Source organism: Amblyraja radiata, chromosome 14 (assembly GCF_010909765.2).
Source record: "Amblyraja radiata isolate CabotCenter1 chromosome 14, sAmbRad1.1.pri, whole genome shotgun sequence".
NCBI lineage: Eukaryota > Metazoa > Chordata > Chondrichthyes > Rajiformes > Rajidae > Amblyraja > Amblyraja radiata.
This window is the reverse complement of record NC_045969.1, coordinates 17,824,581-17,847,481: the sequence shown is the minus strand read 5'-3', so window position 1 is coordinate 17,847,481 and position 22,901 is coordinate 17,824,581. Positions and strand designations below refer to the sequence as shown.

Sequence of the window (22,901 nt, the reverse complement as noted above, 5' to 3'; positions counted from 1 at the left end):
GGGACCTTGAATGGAGTCGAGGGGGGAGGTGAAGGGACAGGTGTTGCATTTCTTGCGGTTGCAACGGAAAGTGCCCGGGGAGGGGGTGGTGCGGGAGGGAAGGGAAGAATTGACGAGGGAGTTGCGGAGGGAGCGGTCTTTGCGGAAGGCAGACATGGGGGGAGATGGGAAGATGTGGCGAGTGGTGGGGTCACGTTGGAGGTGGCGGAAATGGCGGAGGATTATGTGTTGTATTTGCCGGCTGGTGGGGTGAAAGGTGAGGACCAGAGGGACTCTGCCCTTGTTGCGTGTGCGGGGATGGGGAGAGAGAGCAGTGTTACGGGGTATGGATGAGACCCTGGTGTGAGCCTCATCTATGGTGGCGGAGGGGAATCCCCGTTCCCTGAAGAACGAGGACATTTCCGATGCCCTGGTATGAAATGTCTCATCCTGGGAACAGATGCGGCGTAGGCGGAGGAATTGGGAGTAGTGGATGGAGTCTTTACAGGGGGCAGGGTGGGAAGACGTGTAGTCCAGATAGCCATGTGAGTCAGTGGGTTTGTAATGTATGTCGGTCAGGAGTCTGTCCCCTGCGATGGAGATGGTGAGGTCAAGGAATGGTAGGGAAGTGTCGGAAATCGTCCAGGTGTATTGGAGTGCCGGATGGAAGTTGGTGGTGAAGTGGATGAAGTCAGTCAGTTGTGTGTGGGTGCATGAGGTGGCACCAAAGCAGTCGTCAATGTAGCGGAGGTAGAGGTCGTGGATGGGGCCCTGGTACGTCTCGAACAAGGATTGTTCAACGTGCCCGACAAAGAGGCAGGCGTAGCTGGGGCCCATGCGTGTGCCCATTAGCTACGCCTTGTGTTTGGAAGAAATGGGAGGAGTCAAATGTAAAGTTATTGAGGGTGAGGACCAACTCCGCTAAGCGGAGGAGAGTGTCAGTGGCTGGGTATAGGTTGCTCCTCTGGTCGAGGAAGAACCGGAGGGCTCTGAGGCCATCCTGGTGGGGGATGGAGGTGTAGAGTGACCGGACATCCATGGTGAAGATGAGGGGGTGAGGGCCCAGAGAGTGGAATGCGTGGAGGCGGCGGAGAGTGTCTGAGGTGTCTAGAACATAGGTGGGGAGGGATTTGACCAAGGGGGATAGGATGGAGTCAAGGTATGTGGAGATGAGTTCGGTGGGGCACGAACACGCAGAGACAATGGGTCTGCCGGGAGAGCCGGGTTTGTGGATTTTTGGGAGAAGGTAAAAACGGGCCGTGCGGGGCTGGGGAACGATGAGTTTGGAGGCTTGGTCAGGTAGGGCGTGGGAATTGATGAAGTCGGTGATGGTGCTAGAAATGGTGGCCTGGTGCTCGTCAGTGAGGTCATGGTCCAAGGGTAAGTAGGAGGAGGTGTCCGAGAGTTGGCGCGTGGCCTCAGCTTTGTAGAGATCGGCGCGCCAGACTACCACGGCACCTCCCTTGTCGGCTGGTTTGATGACCCAGTCTGGGTTTTTGCGGAGTGATTCGATGGCAGTGCGTTCAGAGTTTGGACTAACTGAACAGTGCAAACCCAGAACTGTGTCAACAGTGAACTAGATGGTTAAATGTAACCGTAAACTCACATGGGTTAACATGACCTTGAAAATATGATTGCAGCTTGAAAGTTACTTACTGGCCCATAAAAGCTTTTAAAGAGCCGAAGTTAGAACGCAACAGCACACAGATATAGGGCCAGGTCATATGTGGTAACAGCACACAAAAATCCAGCTGGGAATTGTTTGTAATTTACAGTGCACATATAGTGATATTTGGCTGTAGCCATTTTGTATAAGTATCTTAGTAAATAAGCAGCACACCCGGATGAATGAGCACGTTCAGCCATGTAAACAAACCACAGACGTTAGCTGACATGCTGCACGTCGTGCCAGTAGGTAGAGCTATACAGTGTTACCTCTCATCCAGTGGGTTCAAAGTCCCTAAACAGAGTCATTGTGGGGGTTTTGGTGGCCTAGGGAGGCTGTTGATGTATTTCTGCGCCTCCTCGGCTGGCTTTCTGGCTCCACCGAACAACGTGAGATGGAGTCGAGCTGGATATAGCAGAGCAGGCTTTAGTCCCAGTTTGTAAAGTTCTGCCAAGACGTCTCTGTACTCTGCCCGCTGGCTCTGAACTTCAGGGCTGTAATCCTCCACAATCTGAATTGGTTTGCCGCGTAATTCAAGATTCCCTCTCCGCCGTGCCAATCTGATGAGGAGATCCTTCATTTGGTACCGATGCAGGCGGAGAATGACTGGCCGCAGTCTCTGGTCGGGGGCCCGTTTAGCGTTTAGGGAGCGATGGGCTCTGTCGACTTCTGGAGGGGATGTCAACGTCTCGCTCCCGAAAACCTCTCGCAGCAAACTTGAGAAAAACTCAGTAGGCCGTCCGCTTTCAGTGGATTCCGTTAGACCGAGGATGCATATGTTTTGTCGCCGACTTCGGCCCTCCAAGTCGGCCACTTTAGACTTTAGCTTAGTATTGTCAGCACTCAGAATGGAACAAATGCTCTCAAGGTCGACGACTCGCTGGTTAAGATCCTCTGCAGAAAGTAACAGGGACGTGACACGTTGATCGTGATCCTCCACTGTAAGCTTTATTTGGTCTAGCTTTGAGTCGAGCCGACCAAACGAAGTTCTAAACTCGATGGCTAGTGCCTCTCAGTGTTGCTCGAGCAGCATGGTAATAGCCTCCAAGCTAACGTCAACGTCCTCATTTTTGCTCGACCTTGTACCCTTCGAAGCCATTTAGAGAGACGGCAACACTTACTCTAAAGAAATGTCAGACAAGTAAAAAAGAAGCTGACTTTGTTCTGGTGTAAACGTTAGAGGGCAGAATGTTAGGAAAATGATAAGATTACCGGAGCACTCGCCTAGTGCGTCTACTCCATCTGCCTCTCAAACTGGAAGTCAACCATAGAAGTATTTGAACAGCAGATGAGGACAGGATTGGACTTGTCTTGAGTACCAAGATCACTCAAAAAGCTTGCCAATTGTCATTGTTTTCAAATTGAAATTACCAATGGTTTATTTCATTTAGGTACTCGATAACATCACAGTTCCCAGAAATATAGCCCAATGTGATTTACTATATCATGACACGAGGCGAAAAACATGACACGTGTTCTGAAGTGATTGCTTAAATGTTCCTTAATTTGTTCCTTAGTTTGGAAATATCTATTTGCTGGCAGCCAAACAATCACTACATACAGCTATTGGATTGGCATGCAGCAGTATAGTATGTTTTTGAATCTTCATCTTCAGAGATGAATGTCCATTCGGGCTTCCTTTGCTTGATGTAAATACTCCCATAACAGTTCTCATGTCGTTCAACTTAATGGAATTGCTCGTCCTTTAAGCACAAAGGTAAGTTTCTGACAGCATATAATGTTCTTTTGAAATGTATTGTTTGGCTCGGGGGAATGAAACTGCCAGAAGCATGATAGCTTTATTTCCTTTAAGCTATCTTGCTACTAGCAGTACTACATGTAATGGAGGATCAAATCTGCAGGAAAATTTTGGGTGTGCAATAATTTGGCGACTTGAATTATTCTGCCTTTGTCCCAATCAATGATGTGATAAATGATAAAGAAGAGAAGCTATTACTGATCAGTGTGTTCAGCCCAGTGAAGAGGGAATAATTTCTGTATCTGGTTCTGGAGAATAAGGTGGACATGTTTCGGGGGAAGTGGAGCATTTGTGAACAGTGATCATAGAGACTTAAATCAGGAACGGAGAAATCTGACACAAAACTTCTGAGCTAACTGCAAAGGGGTGAGTAGGCATCTAGCCAACATTAAACCCCAACAAACCATTTTTAGTTTGTTCCAGGTGCAGGCTTGTGTCGGGTCAATAGACAATAGCCAATAGGGGCAGGAGTAGGCCATTCGGCCCTTCGAGCCAGCACTGCCATTCAAAGTGATCGTGGCTGATTATCCACAATCAGTACCCTGTTCCTGCCTTCTCTCCATATCCCTTAACTCTGCTATCCATAAGAGCTCTATCTAACTCTCTCTTGAAAGCATCCAGAGAACCAGCCTCCTCTGCCTTCTGAGGCAGAGAATTCCACACACTCACAACTGTGTGAAAAAGTTTTTCCTCATCTCTGTTCTAAATGGCTTACTACTTATTCTTAAACTATGGCCCCTGGTTCTGGATTTCCCCAACATTGGGAACATGTTTCCTGCCTCTAGCATGTCCAAATGCTTAATAATTGTATGTTTCAATATGATCCACTCTCATCCTTTAAAATTCCAGAGTATACAAGCTCAGCCGCTCCAATCTATCAACATATGTCAGTCCTGCCATCCTTGGAATTAACCTCGTGAACCTATGGTGCACTCCCTCAATAGCAAGAATGTCCTTCCTCAAGTTTGGAGACCAAAACTGCACACAATACTCCAGGTGTGGTCCCACTAGGGCCCTGTACAACTGCAGGAGGACCTCTTTGCTCCTATACTCAACTCCTCTAGTTATGAAGGCCAACAGGCCATTTGCTTTCTTCACTGCCTGCTGTACCTGCATGCTTACTTTCAGTGACTGATGAACAAGGACCCCCAGATCCCGTTGTACTTCCCCCTTTCCCAACTTGACACCATTTAGATAATAATCTGCCTTCCTGTTTTTGCCACCAAAGTGGATAACCTCACATTTATCCACATTAAACTGCATCTGCCATGCATCTGCCCACTCACCCAACCTGTCCAAGTCACCCTGCATCCTCATAGCAACCTCCTCACAGTTCACACTGCCACCCAGCTTTGTGTCATCTGCAAATTTGCTAATGTTACTTTTAATACCTTCATCCAAATCATTGACATATATTGTAAATAGCTGCGGTCCCAGCACCGAGCCTTGCGGTACCCCATTAGTCACTGCCTGTCATTCTGAAAGGGACCTGTTCATTCCTACCCTTTGTTTCCTGTCTACCAACCAATTTTCTATCGGTCAGCACCCTATCCACAATACCATGTGCTCTAATGTTGCCCACTAATCTCCTATGTGGGACCTTATCAAATGCTTTCCGAAAATCCAGGTACACTACATCCACTGGCTCTCCCTTGTCCATTATCCTGGTTACATCCTCAAAAAATTTCCAGAAGATTCAGTCAAGCATGATTTCCTCCTTCGTAAATCCATGCTGACTCGGACCGATCCTGCTACTGCTATCCAAATGTGCCGCTATTTCATCTTTTATTATTGACTCCAGCATCTTCCCACCACCGATGTCAGGCTAACTGGTCTATAATTCCCTGTTTTCTCTCTGCCACCCTTCTTAAAGAGTGGGACAACATTAGCTACCCTCCAATCCACAGGAACTGATCCTGAATCTATAGAACATTGGAAAGATCACCAATGCGTCCACGATTCTAGAGCCACTTCCTTAAGTACCCTGGATGCAGACCATCAGGCCTGGGGATTTATCAGCCTTCAGTCCCATCAGTCTACCCAACACCATTTCCTGCCTAATGTGAATCTCCTTCAGTTCCTCCTGCCACCCTAGATCCTCTGGCCACTAGTACATCAGGAAGATTGTTTGTGTCCTCCTTGGTGAAGACTGATCCAAAGTACCAGTTCAACTCATCTGCCATTTCCTTATTCCCCATAATAAATTAACCCTCTTCAGTCTTCAAGAGTCCAACTTTGGCTTTAACTAGTTTTTTTTCCTCTTCACATACCTAAAGAAGCTTTTACTACCCTCCTTTATATTCTTGGCTAGCTTACCTTCGTACCTCATCTTTTTTTCACGGTATTGCCTTTTTAGTTATCTTCTGTTGCTCTTTAAAAGTTACCCAATCCTCTGGCTTCCTGCTCATCTTTGCTATGTTATATTTCTTCTCTTTTATTTTTATACTCGCCCCTTACTCCCCTTGGAATCTTTCTTCCTCTTTGGAATGAACCGATTCTGCGCCTTCTGTATTATTCCCAGTAATACCTGCCATTGTTGTTCCACTGTCATCCCTGCTAGGGTATCTTTCCAGTCAACTTTGGCCAACTCCTCCCTCATGGCTCCATAGTCCCCTTTGCTTAACTGTAATACCGACACCCCGGATTTACCCTTCTCCCTCTCAAATTGTAGATTAAAACTTAACCCCACGGCCACGGGTACCATGTAATCCCCTGTTATCTGCTACATGGTTGGATAGTCAGTGACTAAACCATCTCCCCCACCTGGTTTGCTAGGCAAGGAGGGGGCTGTGGACTCCCAGCAGGATCAAAAACAAGACCTGCCAAAGGGCGGATGAGCTCCTAGCGAGCTAACGGCCATCCACACTTCACTTCAGTAGAAGTTGCAATCACTGTCGTACATGGCATTGTAAGGCACCGTGCCCGTTGATGTTTTCAACGATGATGATGATGATGCTTGGTGCAGTCCCACAGGAGGTGAAGGCAAGGGAAGCAATGTCACCATTGAATGACAAAAAGGAAAACGGATATGATCAAACAAAACTTGCTATGTGATGCAGATTGGATGAATAGTTCAAGCGTGAAACAAGTTTAGTAAGATGGGAGGTGGGAAGAAAAATCAGATCTGACAATGGGGGAATTAGAAAGTCCAAACAATGGCCTAAAGGTCCTCTATTAGCATATGAATACAAACTTGTATTCTTGTATTGTATTCAAATTTATTGTCATTGTCTCAATTAGAGACAACGAAATGAATTTCCCTTTACAGTCAGTATCATAAAAATAAATAAATAATAAATAATAAAACATATTAAAAATAAAATAGAATTTAAAAAAAAAGCACAAGCACAGAAAGTCCACGACACAGCATAACACAATGGCACCAAGGTGAGGAAGGCACCATAGTCCAGCCAGCCTCCCCATCGATCTTCCCAGATGTTCACCCGTGGTCGGGGCCTACACACCTGTTTGTAAGAAGGGCAAGGGTGAGAAAGAACCAACGTGGTGATTAAAGGATAAGGGTGGGTATTATGACTGGTTTACTTAGTGAGAGTTTTAGATTGGAGATGCAAGAGACTGCATATGCTGGAATATTGAGCTGTTCGAAAAAAGTCTGCTCGAGGAACTCTAAGTGCAAGTGAAATGAATTTGCCAGCAGCAGTACAATAAAAAAGAACACACAAAAATAAAAATTAAATTAAAAAAATTTAACACAAACATCCACCACAGCATTCATCACTGTGGTGGAAGGCACAAAATTTGGCCAAACCTCCTCCATTTTCCCCCATGGTCGGGACCTCAACCATCTGCAGTCGCCGCTGCGGGCATCCAGATGTACAGACAAGGTAAGTCCAGGTAAGTCCTGAATCGGTGCCTCCCCACCGGGCACCGCGGCCTAAAGATGGTGTAGGCCGCAGGCCGGTGGTCGAAGATTTAAAGTCCCCGCTGCACCACAGCCAGAAGCACTGCAAACTGCAGGGCCGGCGGTCGGAGCTCCTCTCCAGGCATCCCCGGCGAGGGACCCCGCTCCGGATGATATGTCCCCGCCATGCCTGCGGTAGAATTTGGCAGCGGACCGGCGGTCGGAGCTCTGCTCCTCCAGGGTCCCGAACGAGGGATCCCAGGCTGCAGATGCTGCACCAGCTAGAGCTCCGCAGACCGCAGCTTCAGGCTGCCGCGGGCCAGCGAACGGAGCACTCCCCTCCGGCGACCCCCGGCAAGGGCTCGCCCACTCCGCGAAGATATTCCGCGCCGCAGCCGAAGCCCCGGGCGTGTCTCCGGGAAAGGCCGCACCGATCCTCAATATCAGGCCACAGGGGAGGCGACATGGAAAAAGTCGCCTCTCTGTGGAGGAGACGACCGAAACGGTTTCCCCCTTATCCCCCCCCCCCACACACCAACCCCCACACAAGACACACCGAGAAACATTAAAAAACTTACATTAAGACACACATTTGCAGAAGGAAATGGACTGTCGATGTTTCAGACCTTAAACTTGGTCTTTGCCCAGGAAGGATGGTGCCAAAATCTCTGTAGAATGGATGAGGAAGAGGTAATGGATGGGATGAAAATTGGCAGATGAAAGGTTCACTATGGTTAAAGTAAATAAGTTATCTGTTTCAAATGGGGTACATCCTAAACCACTGAGTGAAAATAGGGATGGTGAGTACAAAAAAGTTGAATTTAATTTTGGATACATGAAATAAATCAGAGTAATGGGAAATATCAACTGAGGAACCCTTATAGAAACGGGAATAGTGCCGGAGGATTGGCGACTGCGCATGTTGTTCCATTGTTTAAAAAGGGTTCTAAGAGTAAACCTAGCAATTATAGACCTGTTAGTTTGACGTCAGTGGTGGGCAAATTAATGGAAAGGATGCTTAGAGATAATATATATAAGCATCTGGATAAACAGGGTCTGATTAGGAACAGTCAACATGGATTTGTGCCTGGAAGGTCATGTTTGACTAATCTTCTTGAATTTTTTGAAGAGGTTACTCGGGAAATTGATGAGGGTAAAGCAATGGATGTTGTATATATGGACTTCAGTAAGGCCTTTGACAAGGTTCCTCATGGAAGGTTGGTTAAGAAGGTTCAATTGTTGGGTATTAATGGTGGAGTAGCAAGATGGATTCAACAGTGGCTGAATGGGAGATGCCAGAGAGTAATGGTGGATGGCTGTTTGTCAGGTTGGAGGCCAGTGACTAGTGAGGTGCCACAGGAATCTGTGTTGGGTCCACTGTTGTTTGTCATGTACATCAATGATCTGGATGATGATGTGGTAAATTGGATTAGTAAGTATGCAGATGGTACTAAGATAGGTGGTGTTGTGGATAATGAAGTAGATTTTCAAAGCCTACAGAGAGATTTAGGCCATTTGGAAGAGTGGGCTGAAAGATGGCAGATGGAGTTTAATGCTGATAAGTGTGAGGTGCTACATCTTGGCAGGACAAATCAAAATAGGACGTACATGGTAAATGGTAGTGAATTGAGGAATGCAGTTGAACAGAGGGATCTAGGAATAACTGTGCACAGTTCCCTGAAGGTGGAATCTCATGTAGACAGGGTGGTAAAGAAAGCATTTGGTTTGCTGGCCTTTATAAATCAGAGCATTGAGTATAGAATTTGGGATGTAATGTTAAAATTGTACAAGGCATTGGTGAGGCCAATTCTGGAGTATGGTGTACAATTTTGGTCGCCTAATTATAGGAAGGATGCAACAAAATAGATAGTACAGAGGAGATTTACTAGAATGTTGCCTGGGTTTCAGCAACTTAGTTACAGAGAAAGGTTGAACAAGTTAGGTCTTTATTCTTTGGAGCGCAGAAGGTTGAGGGGGGACTTGATAGAGGTCTTTAAAATGATGAGAGGGATAGACAGTTGACGTGGATAAGCTTTTCCCACTGAGAGTAGGGAAGATTCAAACAAGAGGACATGACTTGAGAATTACGGGACAGAAGTTTAGGGGTAACATGAGGGGGAACTTCTTTACTCAGAGAGTGGTAGCTGAGTGGAATGAGCTTCCAGTGGAGGTGGTGGAGGCAGGTGGACGGGAAAGGAATGGAGGGTTATGGTCTGAGTGCAGGTAGATGGGACTAGGGGAGAATAAATGTTCGGCACGGACTAGAAGGGCCGAGATGGCCTGTTTTCCGTGCTGTAATTGTTATATGGTTATTCAAAAAGGGATATACAGAGAGCCAGTGCAGGTTTATAAATTGAAATCGTGCCTGACTAAACAGAATATGTGTGATATCATAACAAAGTAGTGATGTAAAAATACTGTGATTATCATTTACATTGATTTCCTGATGGCCTTTGACAAAGTATGACAAAACATGATCGCAAAATTAAGGTCCATGGGACAAAAGGGTCAATTGGAACATGAATAATGAAGGTTTGAAGATAGAGACAAAATGCTGGAGTAACTCAGTGGGTCATGCAGCATCTCTGGGGGGGAAAAGGAATAGGTGATATTTTGGGTCAAGACCCTTCTTCAGAAGATTTGAAATGGAATTGTGTAGTGAGGAAAACTGGGATAAAATGTCTTGAGTGTTAATGAGAGGCGAGCAACTCCATTATCAAGTGCTTTACGTTTGTTAAAAGAATGTGATAAAGAGATTGCAAAAGACTCTGAGAGCATACACCAGGCTCTCCGTAACCACTTTGTTCTCTTCCATCAATGACATTTAACATTTCATATTTTGACAAGAATCACCAAGAAAACAAATAGTTCAATCAATTTGTGGGTCTGAAGTAACAGTTAATTTGCTGAATTTTATGATACATTGCTGCTGCATCATGTAAGTGCTCCTCCAATCCAGTAGAGGGCAAATCTTCCTGATTTGAAGAAAGAATAACCTCTGATCTCAAGAACTTGCTGCAAAGTGGATCTTTTTGTTGCATGGTTTTATATACATAAGTGTTATTTTAATAGAATAACAAAACTTGGTTTATTAACATGGAGCTCGGCCCCCCTGATGTGAAGCTTGACCTACAAGGGAACAAGGTTACAAGATTTAATTGTAAGTGTCTTGTAATGTCACATGGCAATTTCCAGCCCCCACCCTGCTCACTATAGGATTTTTTTTACAAGCCTTAAAATCTTTGTTGCTTTTTCTTTGTTCCCATATTTGCATTTATTTAACCCTTCTGGTGTTTGTTATGTATTTCTGATCGGCCTCAACAGTTAAATTAATCTTAACCTGTGCACAATGCCAAAGGAGATTTGTTGGTGTTATATTGGAAACATTACTCCACTTTGTCATACAGTTCAGCATGGAAGACAAAAATGCAGAACTTGAATTAATTGCTGCAGCCTAGTGAACTTTGAAAAGAAGGTGTATAATAATTACAAAATTACATTTGCAATGGAATAAACTATCAGCTTGTTACTAAAAAAAAAAAGAATGTAAGATTTTGCTTTGAGGGCAAAATTGCATTTTTCTTCGAGTCTCTCCAGAACAAATTTCCTTTTAGTTAATAATTCTCTCTCCTTGCTCATGAATGATCACAGGTAAGATAAGATCTTCAGTTGTAAAGGAGGAGGGAGGGAATTCTGCAGTAAAATTGTGTTTAAGTACGTCAATGCAGTCTCTGCCCCTATAAATTCGATCTTACAAACCGTAGATTTAAATAAGCTATTCCATATAGTTACTTGTACAAAGTACACTGAAAACCATATTGAAATTTTATGGCCATGCTTTAGGTCAGACTTGAATGTGAAGTGAATTCTGCCTACTGGATTTGACTTTGACAAATCTTATTTTGAGGAAGTCAAGTAGACCATCTGGATATTGCATAAGATGCAACAAAATCAACCTTTCTGTTCTTGTGGAGCAAATTGTATGGCGTATGGGGATTGTTGGCTATCATTTGGGACTGAAATGCATTAAAAATTTAAATAAAATGTATCTCTGGAAAGAGAAAGAGTTAATGTTTTAACAAATAATCTACTGGAGGAACTCGGCAGGTCAAGCAGTATCTTTGGGAGGGGTGAGGAGAAGAGATTGTAGACATTTTGGGTTGATACCCTGCATCAGGACATCAATTCCTCTCCCCACCCCCCTCCCGACCCATGCTTGACCTGCTGAGTTCCTCCAGCAGATTGTTCGTTGCTTCAGATTCCAGCATCTATAGTCTTTAGTTATTATTTATTAATTGTTCCTTGTTAATGCTTCAAGTTGTTGATATGTTTTCAGTTTGGGGAGAGTTGGATGTAGGATTTATTATACAGAAAACGTAGAATACCCAAGAAGGAATTTAAAAGAGAACATGTATAATGCAGTTTCTGTCCCTATAAATTCGACTGGCTCGAAGGGCCGAATGGCCTACTCCTGCACCTATTGTCAATTGCAAGGAAATTATTTTTTAAAGTTTCCTTTTCATTATCTGTTCCTGTGTGATTCCATGTTTGTTAATAGACAACTTTAGTTTGACATCCTAATGTTTTATCTGAGAGATTAAACATGTTTAATGTATACATATTTAATGTTTTTTTGGCTAATGCAATATAGTTCATTGGTGTAGAAAATGAAAAGGTGCTAAAACTCTGAATATGGTCGTATGCCAGAACTGAATGGCTTGCTTGGTTACTTCAGAGGGCATTGTACGGGTCTGGAGAACATTAACAAAGCTGCTGGATTTTCACGATGATTTGTAATTTTTTGGATAATTTTTCTAAAATTCAGAGTATGAACTGAATATAAATTCCATAGCTAATCTATTGAATATTGAATTCCAACCTCTGGATTATTACCCCAGGCATCTGGTTTACTCACTACTACTTTAATTTAACCACTGCTGTTTGTTCACAAAAGAAACCTGATGGCATGCTGGAAACTCTGTTAGTAGTGTCAAACTAAGGCAAGAGTTTTCCCCATTTATCATAAGCAACATAACAATAGGTATGAAAATAATGTGCTCAACTCCAAGAGCAGTTTGTTTAAATCATGCTTAAATAGCCACAGCATTTGTTTTCACATAAATAATTCAATTTGGTTTGTCAAGCATGACCCAAATCATATTGGGTTTGTGATGTGCTGCAAGCTTTCAAGATACACAGTTGGACAATCTTAAACTACAAATTCTAGTGATTTTTTTTTTTCCATTGCTAGATCTTGGAACTATTGATTTTATAAATACAATAAACCCCTATTATAACAGACCATAGAGGTGTGAATGGTATCCGTTCTTGCCGATTGTCTGTTATAACAGAGTGTAATATATAGCATTTAATGTGTAGAGACCCAACAATAAAGTTTAGGCTGAGCAGAACTGCAATGTCAGAGGTGCCTTTATTCAGCTGAAACATTAAACCAAAGCTTTTCCAGCTCGAAGCTCCAAAGTCTAATACAGCAACAAGGGAGGTAGCGGCGGCAGGTGCAGTCGAGGAAGCTATGTGGGCCGGGGATGGCGGCGCCAAACATGGCTGGGGAAGTGGCCGGCGGTGGCTTCGGAAGCGGCCGGGGATGGCGTTAGCATGCGCAGCTGACAAAATGGTCAGGAGGCGGTGTGGGTTAGTGTGGCGTCGGCAGTCCGGCCTGGCGTTGAAGTTTGGTGGGTCCAGCCGCTATATCCAAAATCCATTCTAATGGGTTTACTATATTATCGTTCCGTAATAGAGTGATGTTCATACGTTTTCCAACTAAAGAGTTGTATCAGAACTCTCATATATCCTTGGTATAGTCCTACAAATTCTCAGCTAGGTCCTGGATATCTTGAAAATTTATAGCATGTAAGATAAAGCCAATGTGACTTCTTTCATAGACACAGTGCTGGAGTAACTCAGCAGATCAGGCAATATCTTCAAAGGACATGGATAGACGATGTTTCGGATCGGGATCCTTCTTCAGACTGATAAATAGTCCCAAACCCATAACATCGCCTTTCCACGTGCTCCAGAGATGCTGCCTGACTCGCTGAGTTACTCCAGTGTCTTTACACTGTCTTTTTTTTTTGTAAATCGGTATCTGCAGTTCCTTGTGTCTATAAATTCAGTCATGCTTGATTTCATTGTTTTAATTTAGTAAGAGACAAAATCAAATGACAATGATTGTCAGGGCAGTGCAGTGGCACAGCGGTAGAGTTGCTGCCTTATGGGTGCTGTCTGTATGGAGTTTATACGTTCTCCCTGTGACTGCATGGGTTTTCTCCAGGTGCTCCGGTTTCCTCCCACACTCCAAAGACGTACAGGTTTGTAGGATCATTGGCTTCAGTAAAAAGATGTGACATTTTGGAGGATAATGTTAGTGTACAGGGTGATCGCTGGTCTGTGCCGACTGAGTGGGCCGAAGGCCTGTTCAGGGCTCTCGCTTAACTTTTTTTCCCTGTTGCCAGCCAGGCAACCTTGGCAGCTTTTTAGGTTGCCAAATGACATTTTAGGTGGTCATTTAAGACGGCTTGCATGACGCGTGCTCGGACGAAGTGCGTAGTTACCAGTCGGAATTATGCTCAATGAAGCATTCGCATATTATTTCTGCTTCAAATAAAGTCACAAACTAACTTATTCACTAATCAAGACATGATATATACCACAATGACATGCAGCAAAATTATAATACGGTATCTCAACTCTTTTTACACATTGCAATGAATGCAATTTTTATTATTTCTTTCCACTTCCAAACAAAAATGTTGTTGGATTATTCAGCGTATGATCAACCTGTGTCAATAAATCCTGGACCTTGATAACATATATGCTTAACCATGCACACTACAGATTGATGCAAGCATGTTTTCTGTGAAGGACCAAAAATTATCATGACATGGCTATAGCTTGGGTAATTATTGCTATTGGTACAGAAACACTCTTGCTTCCCACATAATTTATCCACAACAAAATATACAGGTTGCAAGGAATTTTCTAAAGGCATTTTATGATAATAGCTGACAAAACTGACTATACCCATCTGACAGATTAAACATTACACTAACTAACAAGAGATGGCCAAAGGACATAAATGCAGCAAATGTTTGGTAATATATTTAAAGGTGTCAAGACGCCACATTACCAGACATTCAGATTAGATGTATGTGGCAATGAAGATGCCCAGTTTGTAAGCACCATTTAGAAAAAAATAGTTGATAAACGCTTTTTCCATCATTCCCACTTCAGAATCTATATTACTAAATCTCTGATCTTGGCCGCATTTGGCCAACTGTGCTGCGATTTCCGAGAGAACGCCGCCACCTACGCCCGTCATTTTTGGCCACCTCGCACAGAGCCCCCCTCCGCCGTATGAGTGCAGAGCATTTTTTCCGTCGATGAAAAATGAGAGAGATATTAATGTTTTTACAAAATTCCCCATTCTCTCTGCTGCCCCCGCTGGCGGCAGGAGCAGGGACTTTAAAACCAGGAAGTGTCGTGCCTCACTCAGTCTCTGCCAGACTCAGGAAGCGAGAGGGTCTGGCAGAGACTGAGCTGCGAATAACACTGAACGCACGTCTACTCCACGGTGAATCCCCTCGATGCGGCTGTAAAGTTGCTGCAGCCCTTTTTAATAAGTTTGTGTTCACAAAATGAATTTTGGTTGTCGGGTGTCTGCAGCCCAATTGTTTGCCTCGCCTTTTTTAACAAGTTTGTGTTCACAAAATGAATTTTGGTTGTCGGGTGTCTGCATCCCAATTGTTTGCCTTGGCTTGGCTTTTAAAATCGTTGCAACAGTTGGATGCCTGCCCAACGGGTCCCACTTAGTCTAGTTAACGTTAAAACTTCAACTGAAATATCTCCTGACCAAATTTGTGATGTATATGACTGACTGTGGAAGTAAAACCTGGATAAATCCAACGTTTAGCTGTGAATGTTGCTCATTAAATAACTACAGTACTGATACTCCATATTAACAGCATTTATTTACCATTAAAGTGAATTCTGTAATAACGTGTCAGTGACAATCGAACACTGTGGTTTTAATGTTTCACGTGTTCAAAATTTAATTAATCCATCTTTATGGATTAAAACAAATAATAACATTGGGAATTAAAACATATTTGATTGCATTCCGTTATCAAACATAGTCAATGTTAGCTCTGAAGACATTTCCAGCGCAATAGGGTCGGGAAGGGTGGGGGGGGGGGGGGGGGGGGGGGGTGTATGAATCAGTGCAGGATGGATAGATGGTAGTAGTGGGGTGGGGTGGGGGGGGGGCTTGAGAAGGCAATCGGTGTGGATTGGATGGATTGAGGCAGGGGAATTAGTGAGTGTTGGTTGGAGTAGGTAAAATTATGAGGGGAGAGCACCAGGGATGTCAGTGGGGTTGAATGGGGGGGATCTGTGCAGGATGGATGGGGGGAGCAGTGCAGGATGGATGGGAAGGGGGGTCAGTACAGGATGAATTGGGGGACCAGTGTAGGATTGATGGGGAGTGGCAGGAGAATCAGTGCGAGGTGGCTAGGGAGATCAGTGCAGGATGAATAGATGGGGGGGGGGGGGGAGTGGGGAGCACAGGGGATGGCAGTGAGGACTGAATAGAGACAGGAATGGTGATCAGTGCGGGATGGAGAGGAGGGGTCTCAGGATAAGGGGATTGGAGGGGGCGTAAGAGGGAGAGAGAGAGAGGAGGTGGGAAGGAAGGCCAGCGCTCCTCGGACAACACCTGTCGGGCACAGAAATCGCAACCAAAATATGGAGGGGACCACGGACAGAATATCTTGGCGGCCGCGCGCGCATGCGCACACTCACACGCACGTGCGAGACTTCGGAGGCTTCTGTGAACGGTGATTTCAGCTCAATCCAGCGCTAAATGCAGTCCAACTGTGCCTGTCTCGCCTACAGCCCTGTCTCAATCCAGACATGGCTGTTGGTTAACATGGCGGGACAGGCAGAGTGAGCTGGGTTTAATGCTGCTTCACTGCGCTGGCTGTGGGCGCCGCGCCCTTCTGACTCCCGACGCCTCTGGCCACCCCCGGGCGTGTGGAGGCTCTCGGGCGGGGACGGGGATGGTCCAAGATTGAAATCCAGGAAGGATTTCTACCCTACAAGCTGGGTCGATAAGAGATGTGTGTGTGTACGTGTATGTATGTGTAAACGTGTGTGAGTGTCAATCCAGAGGGAGGGGAGGAGTAGGGGTGGGGAGGGATAGGACAGCGATCTGTAAAAACACACACATACACTCACACACACATTCTCTCACTCACACAGTGGCGGTTCGGCAGCGATTGCAGCGCCGGAGACCGGGATCGGTCCTGGCTGTGGTGCAGGGTTGCCGAGAGTGTTTTGGCTCGTCTCCCTCCTCCAATCACCCACCCCTACTCTACTTCCGCCTATGACCGACACCTATCTCCTCCAAGTGAAAGCGCCGTTGGCGGAGTGGCAGCAGCGGCCGCTAACAGGCCGGGCGTGGCGGGGTGCGGGAGGAGGTGGAGCCGCTGCTGCTGCTGCTGTGCGGGGCCCGACATTCGCTCCGACCTTACGTCACGCCACACTTAGCATCTTTCCCACAACCGTCGCCGACACAAAACGTCACGTTCCTTTTCTCCAGAGATGTTGCCGGACCCGCGGAGTTACTCCAGTTTTTTGTGTCTATCTTTGGTATAAACCAAGTTGCCAAACCGGGCAAAAGGACTCGCCATTTAGGTTGCCCTGCGGCACTTTGGTCATTGGCACCCGGGCAACTGTTAATTTCGAGCCCTGCTGTTCCTATGCTGTATCTATAAAGTAAAGTCAAAAGAATATTATTTGATACTGCGTTCCAGAAGATACAATGTCCCTCATAATGAATTACCAAAGTTTTAAGTGCAGTGAAAAATAAGTTGTTAATCTGGTTAATGAATTAGATGACTGGCGGAAGGCAGAGGGCAGGAATAATGGAAATTCTTTCATTGGTAGAAAAGTGACCAGTGGAGATCCAGTAGAATGTCTATTGGGCCACAAATACTTGCCATCATCTTGATAAGCTTATGAATATAGAATGTTGTGTGAGGAAGCTTGCTCTAGATATAAATGGAAATGGCAATGGAAACAGAATCAACTGAACTAATTCATTACAAATGGAAGTGATGCAATTCACATCAGACATGAAATATTTAGTTGCTCTTTCTTTCCTTCAATTTGAAAGGTTAAAATCTATGGGAGTAAAATGGTGTACAAGAATGGATATTGTTCAGTTTTTGGATAATGGCTGCTTTGAAACGTTTAAACCACAAAAAGGCTTAAAGAAACATGTTATGTATAACCTGGAAGCTAAATGTTTTAGGTGGGGGGAAGAGTGGGAATTTATCAAAGTTTTAAGCGGAACTGAGATAGTGAGATATAAACTATTTCTGTTCGGTGAAAGGCCCAGGACTGCCAGCCAGATTTCAGAGCTCGAGTCAGACCTTCAGGAGTAAAGTTAGAACATTTATTCACAGGAAGAGGGTGGAAATGACCTGGAATTTTCTTTTTGCAAACAGGAAAGAGTTATGCGGTTAATTTGCTAACTCCAGTTCCTGTTTCAATATAGCTGTTTCCAATGGTGATTCTATTTACGTATTTTTTTTATTTAATGTAGTGTAATAAAACCAAGAGAGCAGATTGTGACCCTGTACCAGTTTTGTCATGGAAAAGGCGGGCATTATGCTTTGCTATTCCTCTTTGTACAAGAATGGATATTGTTCAGTGTTTGGATAATGGTTGCTTTAAAAAGCTGAACCTGGAACTTGGAAACAATCAAATTCTCTCCTGCAAAGAATTTCAATTGACCAAATAATTTGTAGCTATCAAAATTCACTTCACTATAGAATGGTATATTGTTTCATGTTAGACAAAGACTATGCCTAAATATGAAGGTATGTTTTACAGACTGTTTGTTTTTTGGTTAAATTCATCTTTTTGTATAAGAAAATAAAAGGGTTACACAAAACTACTTTGTCATTTAAGAATACAGTATGTCCTTCTGTTTGGAAAACTCTACTCTGTTGGATTAGAAATGAATTTGCATTATTATTGGGAGATGGAAACTGACCACCAACCACGAGCTGGATGCCAAATTCAGATCATAACATGAATTTGTTTCTAAGTTATCAAAGGAGAGGGTGTACGGCTTTGAAATCCTGAAACAATCTTCATACCATAAAACGTTAGTAAGGCACCACAGTAATGCCAAACTGAGGACATAATGATTGCCATTTGAGCGCCACAGCTTTGCAGGATCTTTCCATTTCAGCTAAACTTCAGAATATAGGACCACCCATTGTGCTTGAAGGTTGCAGTACTCTAAAGTTCCAGAACATTAATCCCCATTCTTAATCCTGGATCATTCCCTTTGTCCCACTCGGACTGTGGCTTGTGATTCATTTGCACTTTTCCTGTACTTCAAATCTATCTGCTTTCACCAGAAATATTAACTCTTTCCTCTCTATCTCTCGCCTATTTACAGATTTTTTTTGTTTGTTTTGTCACAAATGCTATTAGCCTCTGCAAATTAGATATTTAAGCTGTATATTTAAAGCTCTTAGTTTTGTATTTGGCTTTCTTGCCAGAAGTTGGAGTGTCCTAACTTCCTTAATCGCCAATTGTTTTCTCACACCTAAGCACCTTAATAAAGAACAAATTAATTGGATACTTTGGATATATTTGGCTGGAGAAGGGTCTCGACCCAAAATATCACATCCTTTTTCTCCAGAGATTCTACCTAACCCACTGAATAAAGGGCCTGTCCCACTGTACGAGGTAATTCAAGAGTTATCCCGAGTTTCCCCTAATTCGAACTCGGAGAATTACGGTAATAGCCGCTCGTTGGTACTCGGGGCTCTCGTGGACATTTTTCAACATGTTGAAAAAAACTTCATGAGCTTACCGCGTTTCCCGAGTACCTGCCGTTAGCATTACGAGCAGCTAAGAATTTTCACCACCTCCAGCAAGATCCCACCACTGGCCACATCTTCCCATCTTCCCATCCAGGTAGTCCTTGCTTTCTCCCTCCTTCTCCTCCCCCATCCCAGCTCTCCCACATAGCCTTCTGTCTCCGCCTCTTCCTTTCTTTCCCCCCACCCCCCGACATCAGTCTGAAGAAGGGTCTCGACCCGAAACGTCAACTACTCCTTTTCTCCATAGATGCTGCCTCACCTGCTGAGTTTTTCCAGCATTTTTTGTCTACTATAAATTTAATTAGGCAGTTTATGGTGATTGATCAAATGTTTGAGCCATCTGGGAATCACTTTATTGAAATCACTTTTTGAGAAAGAAAATCTGCTAACTTAACGGCCTGTCCCACTTACACAACCTTTACAGGCGACTGCCGGCACTCGTGATAGGGCGCCAAAATTTTCCACATGTCGCCATGGGTCGCCTATATGGTCATGAGAGGTTTCCTATGGTCGTGAGAGGTCTCCAAAGAGTCATAGAAACATAGAAACATAGAAATTAGGTGCAGGAGTAGGCCATTCGGCCCTTCGAGCCTGCACCGCCATTCAATATGATCATGGCTGATCATCCAACTCAGTATCCCGTACCTGCCTTCTCTCCATACCCTCTGATCCCCTTAGCCACAAGGGCCACATCTAACTCCCTCTGTCGTGGCATCTTTCTGGTCATCGCTGAATTTCAACATGTTGAAAATTTCGGCGAACCAATTTCGGTGCTAACAGTCGCCTGTGAAGGTCGTGTAAATGGGACAGGCCCTTTACTGTTAAACCACAAGTTGACAAGTCTAAAGAAGGGTCCTGACTCATCTGTCTACTTTCCTCCACAGATGGTGCCTGAGTTCCTCCAACAATTTTTTTGCAGTTGACAACTGCTGTTTCGTTCATATAATCTGTGACTCATTTCATCTCACTGCTTCCGTGTAGCTGTGTTGAGGATATCAACAATAGAACACATTTTCTAAACCTTTGCCCTGCTGGAGAGGAAGCATATCTTCTCATAGTGCAGGTCAAGACACTTTGAGCGTGCTATGCATTAATTTAACTAATTTTAAACCTTTTTATAGTGTTTTGATTAAATTGGATTGGAGTATGGGTTTTTCAAGTAAGTTCTTCACAAATTAGTATTCTTCTTTTTTTTTTTTTTCAGTCCTTGGCAGTATGAAGAGGCGGCGATATCTCAAGTTGTCGGTGGTGTTGCTGGTGATTCTAGGCTCCACCTATTACTTAATTAATGAGAAAATTCAATTCCGTAGGTATGTTGTTTTATTGTGACCTATCAATATTATTTATAATGTTTGGTTGTGCTATATGGAGTACTGCTGAATTTTAAATGTGTGTACGTTTGGACTGCATCTTTTCATATTTCTATGTCCTAACCCTCTATACTAAACCATTGTTGCAGTGGTAAGTAATTTGATAATATTTTGCAAGAGTAATTCATACTTCGAAACATGTTTTTAAAAATAACATTCTTAATTCAATAATCTTATGCCATTGAAGTAACCAGAAATTTCTACTTGGAGAAAATTCCCGAGGCCATATATTCAGAAATGTACCATGAGATTTTTTGGACGATATGCTGCTCTCAATTCTTAATAATAATAATTATTATTATAATAACTTTTATTGTCATTGCACATAAGTGCAACGAGATTTGGTATGCAGCTTCCATCCGATGTCATAACTTAAATAACTAATATAATTTAGATTTAGATACCCCAAGAATATGGTTTGTAAAAATAACATTCAAACAGTAAAACAGTCAAAACAGACTAAAGTGCAGATGTGTCTGTGCGACGTGACCATCCGAGGGAGACAGTCCATGGGGGTGGGGGGCACTCAGCAGGGCCAGTTCAGAGCCGCTATAGCTCTGGGAATTAAGCTGTTCCTGAGTCTGGAGGTGCGGGCGTAGAAGGCCTTGTAACGTCTGCCGGAAGGAAGTAGTTCGAACAGTCCATTACAAGGGTGTGAGGAGTCTTTATGGATGCTGACAGCCTTCCTGAGGCACCGTGTGTGGTAGATGCCCTCCAAGGCTGGTAGCGGTGTCCCAATAATCTTCTGCGCTCTGTGGACGACGCACTGAAGAGCTCTCCTCTCCGCCTCCGTGCTGCTGAGATACCACACAGAGATGCCATACGTTAGGATGCTCTGTCGTGCAGCGGTAGAAGGTTGTCAGCAGCTATTGGGGCAGACCAGTCTTTTTCAATGTTCTCAGTAACAACAGTCGTTGCTGTGCCTTCTTGACCAGCGCAGCAGTGTTGTTGGACCATGTGAGGTCCTCTGAGATGTGAGTGCCCAGAAACTTAAAGCTGGATACTCTCTCCACACTGTCCCCGTAGATGGAGATTGGGGCGTATTCCCCATTCTGTGACCTCCTGAAGTCGATAATCAGCTCCTTAATCTTGGAGGTGTTTAGTGACAAGTTGTTACGTGAGCACCAGTCCGCCGGGTTCTGCACCTCCACTCTGTATTTCATCACCGTTGGTGATCAGCCCGATCACAGTTGTGTCGTCTGCAAACTTGACGATGGTGTTGGTGTCGAATGCAGGAACACAGTCTTGTGTGAAGAGAGAGTAGAGCATGGGGCTCAGTACACAGCCCTGTGGTGTGCCGGTGCTCAGGGTGATAGTGGAGGACAGGTGCGGGCCCAGTCTCACTGCCTGCGGTCGTTCCGTCAGAAAATTCAGGATCCAATCGCATATCGGTGAGCTTGGTGGTGAGCTTGGTGGGGATGACCGTATTGAAGGCAGAGCTATAGTCTATGAAGGGCATCCTCACGTACGTGCCCTGTCTTTCCAGGTGAGTCAGGACAGTGTGAAGAGCCAGAGAGACTAGAGACCTTTGCAGTTAATGTTCAATGGTAATTCTACCTCTGTATTTCACTGTATGGATCTCAGGTGGTTGGTGTATGGATCAGTGTGCTCTCCTAATGAACTGTCGCGGTTTGTGTTGTTAGCAGTTGCAGCTTGCTTACCTATAATAGGTGACGCATTGGATTGCACATCCTCTTCTAATGTTATTTCACTTCTTGGAGGGATGGTATCACAGAGCCCTTGTATGTTGTAATTGGACTTTCTGGTCCAGTTATGTTAATGGCAAAAAAAAATGTTTTGTCTTGTTTTGGTTAAGTTTTAGTTTGTTGGATTGTGTTGGGGGGGGGGGGGGGGGGGGACATGTTCTCTGTCTCTTCCTTCGGGGGAATGCAACTTTTTCATGTCGTATCCCTCTTCTCTGCCTCCGTCTGCGCTGAGGCCTAACGGCGGAGCTGGCGGCCTCCAGCCTGCGACTGACCCCGAGGCTCCGGAGGCAGAGCCAGCCAGGACTCACCAACGAGAGGCTGGCCGTCTTCGGGGCTGAGGCAGCGGTGGCCCGACTTGCTGGTGCGGCGTCCTGGCTTTCGGCGGCGGCCTGGAGCTGATGCAGCGGGGCCCGGAGCGGAGACTGCGGGAACCGGTGCTGGGGCGGCGGCCCGGAGTGGAGACTGCGGGACCCGGAGCTGGGGCGGCGGCCCGGAGCGGAGACTGCGGGACCCGGAGCTGGGGCGGCGGCCCGGAGCGGAGACTGCAGGACCCGGAGCTGGAGCGGTGGCCCGGAGCGGAGACTGCGGGACCCGGAGCTGGGGCGGCGGCCTGGAGCTGGGGCGGCTGCTCGGAGCTG

General features: G+C 44.9%; 1 protein-coding gene across 9 annotated transcripts in view; it reads left to right on the top strand.

The window, feature by feature from the left end:
* The window catches only part of st3gal6 (ST3 beta-galactoside alpha-2,3-sialyltransferase 6), a 74,383-nt gene that overhangs the window by 22,034 nt on the left and 29,448 nt on the right, over positions 1-22,901 (top strand). For all 9 annotated transcript variants that reach the window (XR_004413963.1, XR_004413966.1, XR_004413961.1 and 6 more), the window contains one exon: positions 20,392-20,497. Coding sequence is in view for 3 of the 9 variants with exons in the window: in XM_033032652.1 (XP_032888543.1) it covers positions 20,392-20,497 (106 nt within the window). In the remaining 6 variants the exon portion in view is untranslated. The remainder of the gene's footprint in view (positions 1-20,391; positions 20,498-22,901) is intronic.